We start from the raw sequence: 15,566 nt of genomic DNA, 5'->3' as shown, positions 1-15,566 counted from the left end.
CTGGAAAATTCCATGGACAGAGGAGCCTGGTGGGCTACAGTCCATGGGTTGCAAAGAGTCAGACATGACTGAGTGCGCGCACACACACACACAATTGTTTTTTTTTATTACAAAAGTTTATTTAACAAAAAAGTTCAGTAAGAAAATGTACACAACCCAGTTTTTCTGGTAGTAAAATGTGGAGAAGGGGACACATGGAAGCAGTTGATTTCTCTGGTGAACACGGCCGTTGCTCATACTCGTCCCAAGGCTTCTAACACGATGATACTATTTCCTCGTGTTACCACCATTCCAGTATTGTTCTGTTGTCCACTAGTTGCCATCTCCACACATTCCTCTATCACAAGATTCATAAAGGGATCAAATCCCCACAATATTCCTTGGACATGTCTGCCACCATTTAATTTCAATGATAACTTCTTGTCCATAAATTTCTTCAGCTCGGGAGGGTGTGCTTTGCTCATGATGTCTACTCTGCGAGCCCAAAGAAGCCTCCAAATGGAATTCGAGTGGTCCCTCACGCTCCGGTGGCAGGCCCGGGGCTTTGCGTCTCCCACACACATTATTAACTAGAGTCACCATGATGTACATTATAGCCCCAAGACTTATTTTTTTTTTTTTTTTACTGGAAGTTTGTTAATTTTGACCTGCTTCACCCAATTTTGCCCACCTTTCATCCCCTGCCTTTGGCAACCACCAGTCTGTTCTTTTGTATTATGAGTTTGTTTTATTCAGATTCCACATGTAAGTGAGACAATATTTGTCTTTCTCTGTCTTTCATTTAATATATTGCCATTACAGTCCATCCATATTGTAACAAATGGCCACATTTCCTCCCTTTTATGACTGAGTAGTATTCCATTGTATATATCAGTATGTACCATATCTTCTCTTCTGTATCCAATCATCCATTGATGGACACGAGTTGTTTCCATGTTTCGACTATTGCAAATTTTGTCCACATACTATTTTTCTACATGTTTATTAACCCTTGTTTAATTCTTAGTTCTGTAATGAAATATATTAAATACTCATTATCAGTCTTTTTGCTGATGTTTTCCTAGTTCTATTTTGGTCGAAACTTCTCCCTAGTATTACTTTGGAAGTGCTTGTGTGCACTTGAAGAACAGCTTGATTATGTATAAAACCCTTGGTTCTGCCACTCTACCCATTCATCCTAACTGGAATCTAACAGATTCATTCAGTCTCCCACAAGACCGAAAATTTGCTGTGACCATCCTGATTGCAAACATTCTGTCCTATCATTAAACCTGTATCAGATCACAAGTTCTCCTTTTGTGGTCAACTTCTGGTCACCAAACCACTAAGCCTAGTTTTTGATACAAGAATTAGTGATAATAAAGCTTCATGACAAGGCTTGAGATATATAGAGAGAAGCAGAATGGCCAGAGCCCATCACCACATAAACCTTGTGTGGAAGCTTAATTTAGACAGGGTTCCCAGAATATAAATAGATAAGACACTAAAGCCTTTGGGGAATGCCTCCGGGATAAAGCTACTATGAAAAGAAAAAAAGCATTCATAGTTAAAAAAAAGCTTCAGAACTTATTCCCTTGAAATAGCTGACTGTGTATTCTTAGTGCCTTTCCAGAATTTACTTAAACAAAAGGTTACTTATCTATAATCTCTTTAAAGCCTTTGAGATTTTGAAGGAAGCTTGAGTGTCAAGGCTGAAAGGGCTCTTAGAAATAATCTAATGTATCTTTTCTTCTTTAACAGATGAGAAAACTGGAAATGTTGTCTGGAGTGGAAGAAGTATTTGAAGCTTACATGTGAAATTTCAGGCTTATTAAAATGCTTTGAAAAATAAATCTGTTGCAGAAATGAACAAAGAATTATAAAATATCTTTAAGTTTTGGGTTCAGATTTTTTAAAAATTTTAAGAAGAAAAAGCACAATGACATTGAAGATGCTATGTTACTTTCTCTTATCTTATTCCTGTTCTTTCCTAGTGGAAACCATTATTATGAATTTGGTATTCATTCCATCCATACTTTCACACTTTGCTTATGCATATGTATCAAATATTATGCAATTATTTTAACTTATCAAAATGTAAGCATAGTACATAACATTCAGAAATTTGATTTTTAAAAATTTTGAGTGAACCTCCTTATACATACCTCTGTGAGTATAGAAGTAAACCCTCATTATTCCAGTGTCCCTGTGGCTATTGGGGAATGAGTCATTCAGCACAAGTGTTCTTGTAATTGGGACATACTGTGATAATTAGCAGTGATCAGTCCATATCAGGTGTCAGGACACTCTTGCCTTCTGGAAGGAGTTTTGGATAAGTAGTCAAGACTACTGCTGGCTCTGTTCCTGACACTGTGACATTGGAAGAGGGATTGAAGTGTGATGGAATGAGCAATGGATATGACACCAGACTTGGCTTCCAACTGTACCACTAATTCCACTTGAGCCTCAGTTTCCTCATATGTAAAAAAAAAAAAAAAAAGATCCTGCTTCATGGTGCTATTGGGCTCAAACTGGATAGGGGTGAGATAAGAGATAAAAGCAGAATGTTGCTATTATTAATTTAAATATCAATAACCTCAGATATGCAGATGACACTACCCTAATGGAAGAAAGCGAAGAACTAAAGAGACTCTTGATGAAGGTTAAAGAGAAGAGTGAAAAAGCTGGTTTAAAACTCAGCATTCAAAAAACTAAGATGGCATTTGATCCCATCACTTCATGGCAAATAGATGGGGAAACAATGGAAACATTGGCAGACTTTATTTTCTTGGCTCCAAAATCACTGTGGAGGATGACTACAGCCATGAAAATTAAAAGACGCTTGATCCTTGGAAGCAAAGCTATGACCAATCTAGACAACATGTTAAAAAGCAGAGACATCACTTTGCCAACAAAAGTCTGACTAGTCAAAGCTATGGTTTTTCCAGTAGCTGTGTAGGGATGTGAGAGTTGGACCATAAAAAAGGCTGAGCACTGAAGAATTGATGCTTTTGAACTGTGGTGTTGGAGAAGACTCTTCAAATTCCCTTGGACAGCGAGGAGATCAAACCAGTCAATCCTAAAGGAAATCAACTCTGAATATTCACTGGAAGGACTGATACTGAAGCTGAAGCTCCAATACTTTGGCCACCTGATGTGAAGAGCCAACTCATTTGAAAAGACCCTGATGCTGGGAAAGATTGAGGGTAGGAGGAGAAGGGGACAATAGAGGATCAGATGGTTGGATGGCATCATCGACTCAGCAGGCAAGAGTTTGAGCAAACTCTGGGAGATAGTGAAGGACACAGAAGCCTGGCAGATCATGGGGTCGCAAAGAGTTGGGCACGACTGAGCTACTGAACAATAGCGAAGTTCTCAGTTTTCATAATAGTAGAATAAGAGGGATAGAACTTGGTATTGAAAGCCCTTTATACTCTAAAATTGCTTGTGATTCTGTGACTGGGGATAAGTCAGATCCCCCAAATGAGAAGGGTGGGGATCACCCTTGGATCCCCACCAGTGGCTGCCATTGGAAGAAAAAGTAGTACAAAGCAAATAAGATAATATAGCATCCCTTCCTTTCCCCTCTCATCACTTCTTCCATTCCTCTCTTCTGCTCTTTCATCTGTTTCTTCCTTTCTTTTTTCCTTTCCTTTCTTATTATTCTGTTCTTTTGTCCTTCTTCCATTTCCCAAACTCGCTGTACTTCTTGAAGCACTCATTTCCACACTTCCTAGCTAACTTCAATCTATTCTTCAGATATTCTTTGCTTTTCTGGGAAGCCTTCTTTTGTAGGCTCTCAAATTTTGAGCATGATGCCCTTCCCATGTTCTCCAATAATGCACTCAGGACCGTCATCATTGCACCTATCACTGTGATTTGAATTGTCTTCAACTGTTAATGGAATGTAAGCCTGGGGGGCATGTAAGTTTCATGTCTTGTTCACTGCTTTATCCCAAAAGGCCATACTAGTGCCTGGAACATAGTGGGCACTTCAATTCTGTTGAATAAAGAATAAATAAATAATCAGACACCATGTTAGGCAGCATGAATACAGAGATAAATAACTCAAAGCTGTAAGCTCTCAAGGAATTAAAAGTCTCGTAGGGAGGATAGCATGACTTGTTAAGTCACTTTAGTCGTGTCCGACTCTTTGTGACCCTATGGACTGTAGCCCGCCAGGCTCCTATGTCCATGGGATTCTCCAGGCAAAAATACTGGAGTGGGTTGCCATGTCCTCCTCCAGGGGATCTTCCCACCTCTCTTACATCCTCTCCATTGGTAGGTGGGTTCTTTACTACTCGTGCCACATGGGAAGACCAGGAGGATAGACAGGCAATCAAATAACTGCAATGCTATATTATAAGAACAAGCATCAGAAATCTGTTCAAAATGCAAATGTATATAGAGGAAAGGGTTTGAAGGGGTCTAAGAAAGTTGTATAAGAGATCGGTAAACTGGATATTAAGGATAAGCAGAAATGTGTCAATCTGGGAAAAGCAAAGGACATGCCAGGCAAAGCATCAGCATATTTATTCAACTAGTATTTAATAATCCCCAAGCATGTGCCAAGCACTATTATCGATATGGATGGTATAGCAGGCACGTTGGGAAACACCCTCCTGAAGTCCCTTTCCTCCCTTGCTTAGGTCTTCTTTCTGTCTGACCCGTGTCATCCTGCATCTCTGCAGCACCCCTGCAAGTGTAGGTATTTACTACATATGAAAATGTATGGGGAAATTGCATTTCCTTGGTCCAAGAGAACAAGGTCTTGGCTGTTTTTGTGCTGAGGAGGACGTGAGGGCTTGTGTTTCTCAGTGTTTTGATCAAAGGCACACAGCTGTCATACGAGAACACCCTGGAAATGTAATCTGAGTTCTCCAAGGCATAGCCTGGGCCTCACCATCTGTCTCAGGCCACAATCTGACTGAGGACTATCTTTGGCTGAACATCCCTTGCATGGATCAAATATTAATACAAGCATCTGCCAAGGAGAATAACAAGGTAAGAAAAAAATGCACATGAAATAAAGGCTAGAAGAATTCTCATAAATCAAAACACACACCATTATGCAGAACTTTTATGGAGGCAATTAGTGAAAAGAAATACAGAGTTACACAGAGTAAAAGATAAACCATTAAAGGGGTTGTTTCATGACAAAGCTGGAATTTCCATTTGCAGCAAATTTTATACAGGGCTCTCAGCAGTGAAAAAGCGGAGTCCTAACCAGTGGATACCAGGGAATCCCCTGAAAACATGTTTATTTTACTTTTTCACTTGCCTGAGGATAGAATTCTGAGTTGGATACAATTTTTCTTCAGAACTTTGAAGTAATTGAAAGCCTTCTCTCTTCCAATATTGCTGATGACAAGTTGGAAGTCAATATAATTACTTCCTCTTTGAATGTATTCCCTGTGCAATTTCTGTTTACTTAAGATTGCATTTCTTCTGTCTGTATTGAACTTTAACTTCCACATTTTCTGATAATCTTTAAGTATGTAGGACTAAAAACTGCTAAGACTCTCAGAGTACATGGGTGAAGCTTGTTGATTGTGCACTTCTGTGTAAGATGAGCTGTTAGGGACTTTTCACTGGGGGAATTCCAATGTCAGTATCTTTTCCCCTTGGGCTGCTCAGATTCCTCAGAGAAGGCTTTTCCAATCCGTTGCCCAGAGCTACATGTGAAGGCTTATATTCCACTCTTAATGGAACCTGAGTAGGGGAAGACGCCTGGGGTGAGATATGGGTTCACTGTTCAGATGTATGTTTATTTAAATCCACCCTTTCAGTAGGCTTCTTCAATCTCTAATTGTGCCATTGGTTTCCCAGTCCAGAGAGTCTCTTCAAGGAATAAAACTGTGGTCTCTGCTCAGGTTGGGGAAGAATAGTTATTAGCTGTGTCAAGGTTAAGGGAAGGGAGGGATCTTTGGGACCTAGCAATTTCTTGAAAGGCTCTGAACTAGTTATCTTATCTTAGCTATCCCCACTGCCGCCAATCTGTACAGTATAAATCAAACGAACTCTTGGCTTTCCCTACTACTAGTTTGAGATTCAGCTTTCTTAGTTTTGCTAAATTGGCTACAGCAGTCCTTTTGCACCACAGCTTCCAAAACTCACTTGCTGCTTTCTTCTCTTTGATTCTTATCATCCTTATGGATTTATGCTTTAAAAAAGTCCCTCTACTGTCATTTTAGAAGAATTTTGAGAGACAGCAAAATTATATGCATATGTTGTATCTTTCATCTTAATCCAGAAGCCCAGAAAACTTTTAAATTGAGGTGAAGATATGCTATTTCTATTACTGTATCTTGAAGTTCAACTGAAGCCAGGAAATTAGCAAGTAGATCGCATAAGGGTTCAGAACTTACACCATGGAATCAAACCTGTGATTGAACGCTATGTCTGTCACAAAATATTGATAGTGGTTAAAGTTGCTATTTTGTACTTAATTTTTTCCTCCTAACATTTCTCTCTTTTCCTACAATATGCATGTGTGTGTGTTTGTATCACTCAATTGTGTCTGACTCTTTGTGACCCCATGGACTGTAGCCCACCAGGCTCTTCTATCCATAGAATTCTCCAGGCAGTACTGGAGTGGGTAGCCATTCCTTTGTTCAGGGGAACCTTCCCAACCCAGGGATAGAACCCGGGTCTCCCAGATTGCAGGCAGATTCTTTACTGCTGATTCAACAAGGAAGCCCACAGCATGCCTATATTACTTTTATAATTGGAAAAGTTAGTATTATTTAAATAAAATAATGCTAGCTGAAATGAGTAATACGAACATTTCATCTCAGTTTTATTCTTAAATAGATAATAGAGCTACTCATTTGCTTAAAAATTTGTGTAGACAAAAAAAAAGAAAACTACAGGCCAATATCACTGATGAACATAGATGCAAAAATCCTTAACAAAATTCTAGCAAACAGAATCCAACAACGTATTAAAAAAATCATACACCATGACCAAGTGGGCTTTATCCCAGGAATGCAAGGATTCTTTAATATCCGCAAATCAATCAATGTAATACACCACATTAACAAATTGAAAGATAAAAACCATATGATTATCTCAATAGATGCAGAGAAAGCCTTTGACAAAATTCAACACTCATTTATGATTAAAACTCTCCAAAAAGCAGGAATAGAAGGAACATACCTCAACATAATAAAAGCTATATATGACAAACCCACAGCAAGCATCACCCTCAATGGTGAAAAATTGAAGGCATTTCCCCTGAAATCAGGAACAAGACAAGGGTGCCCACTCTCACCACTACTATTCAACATAGTGTTGGAAGTTCTGGCCACAGCAATCAGAGCAGAAAAAGAAGTAAAAGGAATCCAGATAAGAAAAGAAGAAGTAAAACTCTCACTGTTTGCAGATGACATGATCCTCTATATAGAAAACCCTAAGGACTCTACCAGAAAATTACTAGAGCTAATCAATGAGTATAGTAAAGTTGCAGGATATAAAATTAACACACAGAAATCCCTTGCATTCCTATATACTAACAATGAAAAAACAGAAAGAGAAATTAAGGAAACAATACCATTCACCATTGCAACAAAAAGAATAAAATACTTAGGAGTATATCTACCTAAAGAAACAAAAGACCTATACATAGAAAACTATAAAACACTGATGAAAGAGATCAAAGAGGACACAAACAGATGGAGAAACATACCATGTTCATGGATTGGAAGAATCAATATTGTCAAAATGGCTATTCTACCCAAAGCAGTCTATAGATTCAATGCAATCCCTATCAAGCTACCAACGGTATTTTTCACAGAACTAGACCAAAGAATTTCACAATTTGTATGGAAATACAAAAAACCTCGAATAGCCAAAGTAATCTTGAGAAAGAAGAATGGAACTGGAGGAATCAACCTGCCTGACTTCAGACTCTACTACAAAGCCACAGTCATCAAGACAGTATGGTACTGGCACAAAGACAGAAATATAGATCAATGGAACAGAATAGAAAGCCCAGAGATAAATCCACGAACCTATGGACACCTTATCTTTGACAAAGGAGGCAAGGATATACAATGGAAAAAAGACAACCTCTTTAACAAGTGGTGCTGGGAAAACTGGTCAACCACTTGTAAAAGAATGAAACTAGAACACTTTCTAACACCATACACAAAAATAAACTCAAAATGGACTAAAGATCTAAATGTAAGACCAGAAACTATAAAACTCCTAGAGGAGAACATAGGCAAAACACTCTCCGACATAAATCACAGCAAGATCCTCTATGACCCACCTCCCAGAATATTGGAAATAAAAGCAAAACTAAACAAATGGGACCTAATGAAACTTAAAAGCTTTTGCACTACAAAGGAAACTATAAGTAAGGTGAAAAGACAGCCCTCAGATTGGGAGAAAATAATAGCAAATGAAGAAACAGACAAAGGATTAATCTCAAAAATATACAAGCAACTCCTGCAGCTCAATTCCAGAAAAATAAATGACCCAATCAAAAAATGGGCCAAAGAACTAAACAGACATTTCTCCAAAGAAGACATACAGATGGCTAACAAACACACGAAAAGATGCTCAACATCACTCATTATTAGAGAAATGCAAATCAAAACCACAATGAGGTACCATTACACGCCAGTCAGGATGGCTGCTATCCAAAAGTCTACAAGCAATAAATGCTGGAGAGGGTGTGGAGAAAAGGGAACCCTCTTACACTGTTGGTGGGAATGCAAACTAGTACAGCCGCTATGGAAAACAGTGTGGAGATTTCTTAAAAAACTGGAAATAGAACTGCCATATGACCCAGCAATCCCACTTCTGGGCATACACACTGAGGAAACCAGATCTGAAAGAGACACGTGCACCCCAATGTTCATCGCAGCACTGTTTATAATAGCCAGGACATGGAAGCAACCTAGATGCCCATCAGCAGATGAATGGATAAGGAAGCTGTGGTACATATACACCATGGAATATTACTCAGCCGTTAAAAAGAATTCATTTGAACCAGTCCTAATGAGATGGATGAAGCTGGAGCCCATTATACAGAGTGAAGTAAGCCAGAAAGATAAAGAACATTACAGCATACTAACACATATATATGGAATTTAGAAAGGTGATAACGATAACCCTATATGCAAAACAGAAAAAGAGACACAGAAATACAGAACAGACTTTTGAACTCTGTGGGAGAAGGTGAGGGTGGGATATTTCAAAAGAACAACATGTATACTATCTATGGTGAAACAGATCACCAGCCCAGGTGGGATGCATGAGACAAGTGCTCGGGCCTGGTGCACTGGGAAGACCCAGAGGAATCGGGTGGAGAGGGAGGTGGGAGGGGGGATCGGGATTGGGAATACATGTAAACCCATGGCTGATTCATATCAATGTATGACAAAACCCACTGGGGGGAAAAAAAAATTGTGTAGAAATAGTTCTAGCTAGTAATTATAGTTTGTTGCAATCTGTGAAGATTTATATATAAGTAGTTTAAAAAATATGACACTGAGACCATATAGTCATGTTATATTCACAAAAGGAAATACTGGCCTGTATCAGCAAGATCTTCCTTTCTGTGATGAGTTCAGGGACAGGCTTCACTGAAAAGAAAAAATTCTCTAACATCTTTTAATAATTAGTAGAATTGAAAACTTATCAGCCTTAAAAGTGTGACAATAGATTGTATATCTTTCGTCTTATCTCCCTTCTTGTTTAATGTTTTTCTTCTTTAAATCTTAACTTGATTTTGTCTTTATTATCTTATAGGAATTATAAGAAGGTTAGTAGAAAATATTTATATATCTATATTCCCATTGAATGATCCATCTTACATTTCATCACTATCATATCAGGACTCTTCTAATTCTTTGAGAAGTTCAGATAGAGTTTCATTATGTATTTAATATTGATGATGAAAATTTAAGGGAATGAGGATGTTCCATGAATGATGTAGACAGCATCAAAGCCTGGGTGCTATGGAGTTACCACTAAGGTTTGTGAATTCTTCATATGAAGCATAGACTATGGACTAAATGCATAACATTTATTACAATTTGTCAAATATTTTTTTATGCTATCATATTTAATATAATATGAATTCATTTCTTTTCTTTCTTTAGTCACTATGGACTAAATGCATAACATTTATTACAATTTTTCAAATACTTGTTGATGCTATCATATTTAATATAATATGAATTCATTTCTTTTCTTTCTTTAGTCACTAAGTCATGTCCAACTCTTTTGACCTCATGGATTGTAAGACTGCTGGGCAAGAATACTGGAGTGGGTTTCCATTTCCTTCTCCAGGGGCTGGCAGTATAGTTAATTCTCAGTTGTCTAACTCTGATCATCTGTGCCTCTCTTCCTGCAGAAAACCCACGCCAGATGAAGCAAGCCCTGACTGTCTCCTATTTGAGGGGAAGTGTTCTAAGAACACTGCCACCAACAACATGGCTAGAACCACTAGCCCTTGGAACTAGCCCACTAGCCCTTGGAACTAGCTCCTGAGAGAATTTGAAACAGTCATCAACATTTTCCTCTACATTTCCAGGAAATACTGGAAATAAATAAGGGGACATGGACTTCAACAGCTGACTACCAGTGTTTTACATTCAGTTGTTTGGAAGCATATTGATTCAGCTCTGGCTAGAAAATGCAGAATTACTTTATTACTTCCTAAAGTACACTAAGACATAAAAGTCAGTTCAGGGTAACATAGTTTTTGTATTGAAGGTGAATCTGCAATTAAAAAATCTGTTCAAATCTAAATCTGGAGATTCAGTTGGGAAGCCCTAAGGGACACTTGTCACTGAGATATATAGGTGCTTGACTTTCTTAGTTGATGCTGCCAGAGAGATGTGGTTACTGAGCAAGGGGAGGGAAGAAAAGAAATCTTTTCCTTTACTTGCATGGTTAGTTTGAGTATAATCCTTCAACTCTGAAAAAAAGGATTTAATTTTCACAACAATTTAAATGAATTCATTTGAAGGTATGAAAACATTTTGTCTAAAAGTTTGGGAATCATTTATCTAGTTAAATGAGCACTTGATATGGGACAGGTCCTTAAATATTGACCTTAAATATTGCTTTCATATGTAAAAGGTAAGACTCCATCTTGGGTTAGTCATTTAACTAGTTGTCTGATTCATTTAGTTTTCCTCATTTGGAAAATGGAGATAAAAGTACAAACTATATTTATTCTTCCAGGAACTGTGCATGTCAAGTGCTTTAAAGAAGCCACATACTTTGAAAATATTGGATGTCACTATGATGACAGTTATTATCACAGTCATCCATACAATGATATAAAACCTAAAGAGAGAACTGAAAAAAATGATTCACTTACCCCCTACATCAAGTGTCTTGATCACTAAGTTCATAGGATTTTAGTTTTTGTTGTTTAGTAATAATTTATTTAAAAAATAGAATCAAAATTTCTGGGTCAGCATGACAGAATGAGTACATGCAGAAATCTCCAGCTTCTGTTCTAAATGGTTAGGAATGAGGGACAAAATATTGTCATATATATGTGTTCAGTTCAGTTCAGTTGCTCAGTTGTGTCCGACTCTTTATGAGCCCATGAGCTGCAGCACGTCAGGCCTCCCTGTCCATCACCAACTCCTGGGGTTGACTCAAACTCATGCCCATCGAGTCGGTGATGCCATCCAGCCATCTCATCCTCTGTCGTCCCCTCCTCCTCCTGCCCCCAATCCCTCCCAGCATCAGGGTCATTTCCAATGAGTCAACTCTTCACATGAGGTGGCCAAAGTACTGGAGTTTCAGCTTCAGCATCAGTCCTTCCAATGAACACCCAGGACTGATCTCCTTTAGGATGGACTGGTTGGATCTCCTTGCAGTCCAAGGGACCCTCAAGAGTCTTCTCCAACACCACAGTTCAAAAGCATCAATTTTTCGGCACTCAGCTTTCTTCACAGTCCAACTCTCACAACCATATATGACTACTGGAAAAACCATAGCCTTGACTAGACAGACCTTTGTTGGCAAAGTAATGTCTCTGCTTTTTAATATGCTATCTAGATTGCTCATAACTTTCCTTCCAAGGAGTAAGCATCTTTTAATTTCATGGCTGCAATCACCATCTGCAGTGATTTTGGAGCCCCCAAAAATAAAGTCTGACACTGTTTCCACTGTCTCCCCATCTATTTCCCATGAGGTGATGGGACCAGATGCCACGATCTTAGTTTTCTGAATGTTGAGCTTTAAGCCAACTTTTTCACTCTCCTCTTTCACTTTCATCAAGAGGCTTTTTAGTTCCTCTTCACTTTCTGCCATAAGTGTGGTGTCAACTGCATATCTGAGGTTATTGATATTTCTCCTGGCAATCTTGATTCCAGCTTGTGCTTCTTCCAGCCCAGCGTTTCTCATGATGTACTCTGCATATAAGTTAAATAAGCAGGGTGACAATATACAGCCTTGATGTACTCCTTTTCCTATTTGGAACCAGTCTGTTGTTCCATGTCCAGTTCTAACTGTTGCTTCCTGACCTGCATACAGGTTTCTCTATCCATGATAAAGAAGGAAGCTACAAAGGTAATCAGAGCCTGAAGGTACATAGTTTTCAGGAAGCTGGGACTGGAAAGAGGATGAAGACTTCAATGTCTTTATAAGAGCAAGAGCTAAATATGCCTCTGTCATGATGAGGATGAAGTTTTCTTCTTCATTATGGGGAACAAGTATTATTTGCTTTGCTCTCAAATATCATCTGTGTTCTGTGTTGAAAGACAAAGGAAATGCATTTACTTACCCATCTGAAACTTACTTCTGTCAAAATCTGGTAGTTGAAACAGGTTTCTGTGTGAGACTGGAATTTGAGCTTGAATAACATAGAGTGGCTGTAACTCGACCACCTGAATAATTGAGAATCCCAAGACAAGACTGCAATATGTGACTTGGTTTGAGGCCAGAGAACTGGTGAAGCAAGGATGACTCTGCCTTACATGCAAGCCAAACATAGAAGGAACTCTGCACCGAAGATATTCTCTCAAGCAAAAAGAACACAAGGACACTTAGTATCATAAAAAGTCGTCAATAAAATCCATAAGTAAAAAAAATTCACAACCAAAAAAAGAAAACTAACAAAATGATCTGGAAGGGCCTTAAAGCTTAAAACTGTCCCCCAGATCAACCAACCAACCCATAACAAACCCTGCTGCCCCAAGCAATAATCCCTGAAAAGCAAAATCATCATCCGTAAAACAAGATTAGGAATTTATGAAAGCGGCATGAAAGTAGCATGAAAATGAATTTATTGGTAATCTTGGAAATAAAGTGTGGTCAAAAAACTTAAAAATATAATGGATGGCTTAAATAATAGCTTTTAAAGAATGAAAGAGGGACTTTATGAATTGGAAGACAGAACAGAAGAAATCTCCCATAATGCAAAGACAATGACATGTAAAAAATGTAAAAGAAATATGGAAGATTTCAGACTACCTGCAGGATATATCAAGCAGATCAATAGCCTACTCCTCAGTCATAGCAATAGAAGCCAGACAACAATGCAGTTATTGTTTTAAAGCACTAAGAAAAAATAAATGTAAATATAAAATTTGATACTCAGCAAAAAGATCATTTAACAGGGAAGTTTAAAGAAAGCACACTTTAGGTATATGAGGACCAAGAAAGATTGCTATTTCAGAAAAGAATTGTTAATGAAAAAAATTCAATATTTAAACTGACTCTTATTGGAAGAATTATTCAAAGATGAATTCAAGAAGAGAAGCGAAGGATGAAGTGTAATGCAAGAATACTAGGTGTGCCTATAATCTGGAAAATATCTTAATAAATGTAAGTAAGTGTTGGTTGTATAAATAATAGTAATGACAATAAGAACAGTACTGTTGACATTAAAACAGAGAACTAAAGAAAATAATTATTACCTGGATGCTAGAGGATATCAGAGGGAATGAGAGGATCTGTAATGTTCTTTTCTTATTTAGAAGGAAGATTGAGATGTTGAGTAACTTTAGGTTTTAATAGAAAATGTATGTCTAAATATGTATTTAGATTATTGGGTTAATCTTTCAAAGAATAAAAATGGAAAATAGAATTTCCAAGTCAATAGAGGGAAAAATAAAAACAAAAACAGAACAACCTTATATAAACAAGCAAGAAAGGGAAAAAAGGGAAAATGTGGAACATATAAAAATGTTACAAGTATTTCAGAATAATCTCAGATATATAAGTTGAACCTATCTATTCAAAGATAGACTAAATTTTTAAAATTTAGCTATATGCAATTTAGAGAAACACATATAAAACAAAATTATATAGAAATGTTGGAAATAAAGAAATATAAACGTTACCAGGTGAGTACTCATCAAAGCACAGAAACTATTACAGCATTATTTAAAATAGATAATATAGGATATAAAATTAAAAGCACTGAGGAACAAGAAGAAAAGTAGTCTTAAATCAACTAACACAAGATGGGGATTAGAAGAACGTGCGCTCATCTTTTCCTGTGAGAACTCCAAATTTACAACTAATCACTGAACAACCATTGACAGGAGAATGATGGATCCCCCCCACACACAAAAAGATACCACATGTCCAAGGGCAAAGGACAGCCCCAATAAAACAGTAGGAGAGGCGAAATTGCATTTAGAATCAAGCCCCATGCCCACTAAAGATGCTCAGAGGGCTCAAAGGAAACCTTTTGTGCACCAGGAACCAGGGACCTCACAAGAGACTGAGTCAGACCTGCCTCAGAGTGTTTGAGTGTCTCCTGCAGAACCGCAGGTCAGCAGTGGCCTGCTGAGGGGACAGGGGCTCTGGCTGCAGCAGACCTGGGGAGTGCAGTGTGTGAGCCCCACCACAGAGCCTCCAAGCAGACAACCCACAAACTGGAGAATAATTATACCAAAGAAGTTCTAGAACTGTTGTGAGAGTTCTAGGGCCCACAACAGATTTCCCAACCTGGGGATCTGCCAAAGGGACTGAGAACCCCCAGGGAACTTAAAGACCAGTGGGATTTGATTACAGAATGTCCACAGAACTGGAGAAACAGACTCTTGGAGAGCACAAAAAAAAAAAAAAAAACCTTGTGTGGACCAGGACCCAGGAGAAAGGAACAGTTATCTCACAAGAGACTGAGCCATACTTGCCTGTCAGTGTCCAGGAGTCTCTGGCAGAGGCTTTGATCAACAGTGGCCTGCCGTGTGGTTGGGGGCACTGAATACAACAGTCCTGGCATAGACCCTTTTGAAAGAGGTCACCATTATCACCATCATTCCTGCCATAGTTTGGCCTAGGCCAACTAGAGGAAGGGAACACAGTCTCACACATCAACAGAAAATTGGGTTAAAGATTTAGTGAGCATGGCCCTGCCCATCAGAGCAAGACCCAGATTCCCCTACAACCAGTCCCTCCCATCAGGAAGCTTCTATAAATCCCTTATCCTTATCCATCAGAGGGCAGACAGAATGAAAAGCATAATCAGAAAATTAATCAAACTGATCACTTGCATCACATCCTTGTCTAACTCAATGAAACTATGAGCTATGGCATGTAGGGTCATCCAAGATGGACAGGTCATGGTGGAGAGTTATGACAAAATGTGGTCCACTGGA

The 15,566-nt window shown here is 38.4% G+C and overlaps 1 protein-coding gene across 1 annotated transcript; it reads right to left on the bottom strand.

The window, feature by feature from the left end:
- Positions 1-233: 233 nt before the first annotated feature.
- LOC122703567 (small nuclear ribonucleoprotein G-like) lies at positions 234-14,419 on the bottom strand. The gene is made up of 3 exons (XM_043918253.1): positions 14,415-14,419; positions 1,164-1,177; positions 234-522 (listed from the first exon to the last, which is right to left on the bottom strand). The coding sequence occupies exon 3, from the start codon at positions 462-464 to the stop codon at positions 234-236; it is 231 nt and encodes a 76-aa protein (XP_043774188.1). The 5' UTR covers positions 465-522; positions 1,164-1,177; positions 14,415-14,419.
- Between the last annotated feature and the right edge of the window lie 1,147 nt (positions 14,420-15,566).

This window comes from Cervus elaphus, chromosome 1, assembly GCF_910594005.1.
Source record: "Cervus elaphus chromosome 1, mCerEla1.1, whole genome shotgun sequence".
Lineage (NCBI taxonomy): Eukaryota > Metazoa > Chordata > Mammalia > Artiodactyla > Cervidae > Cervus > Cervus elaphus.
Note: the sequence above shows the minus strand (reverse complement) of the source record. Positions and strands in the feature narration are given on the sequence as shown.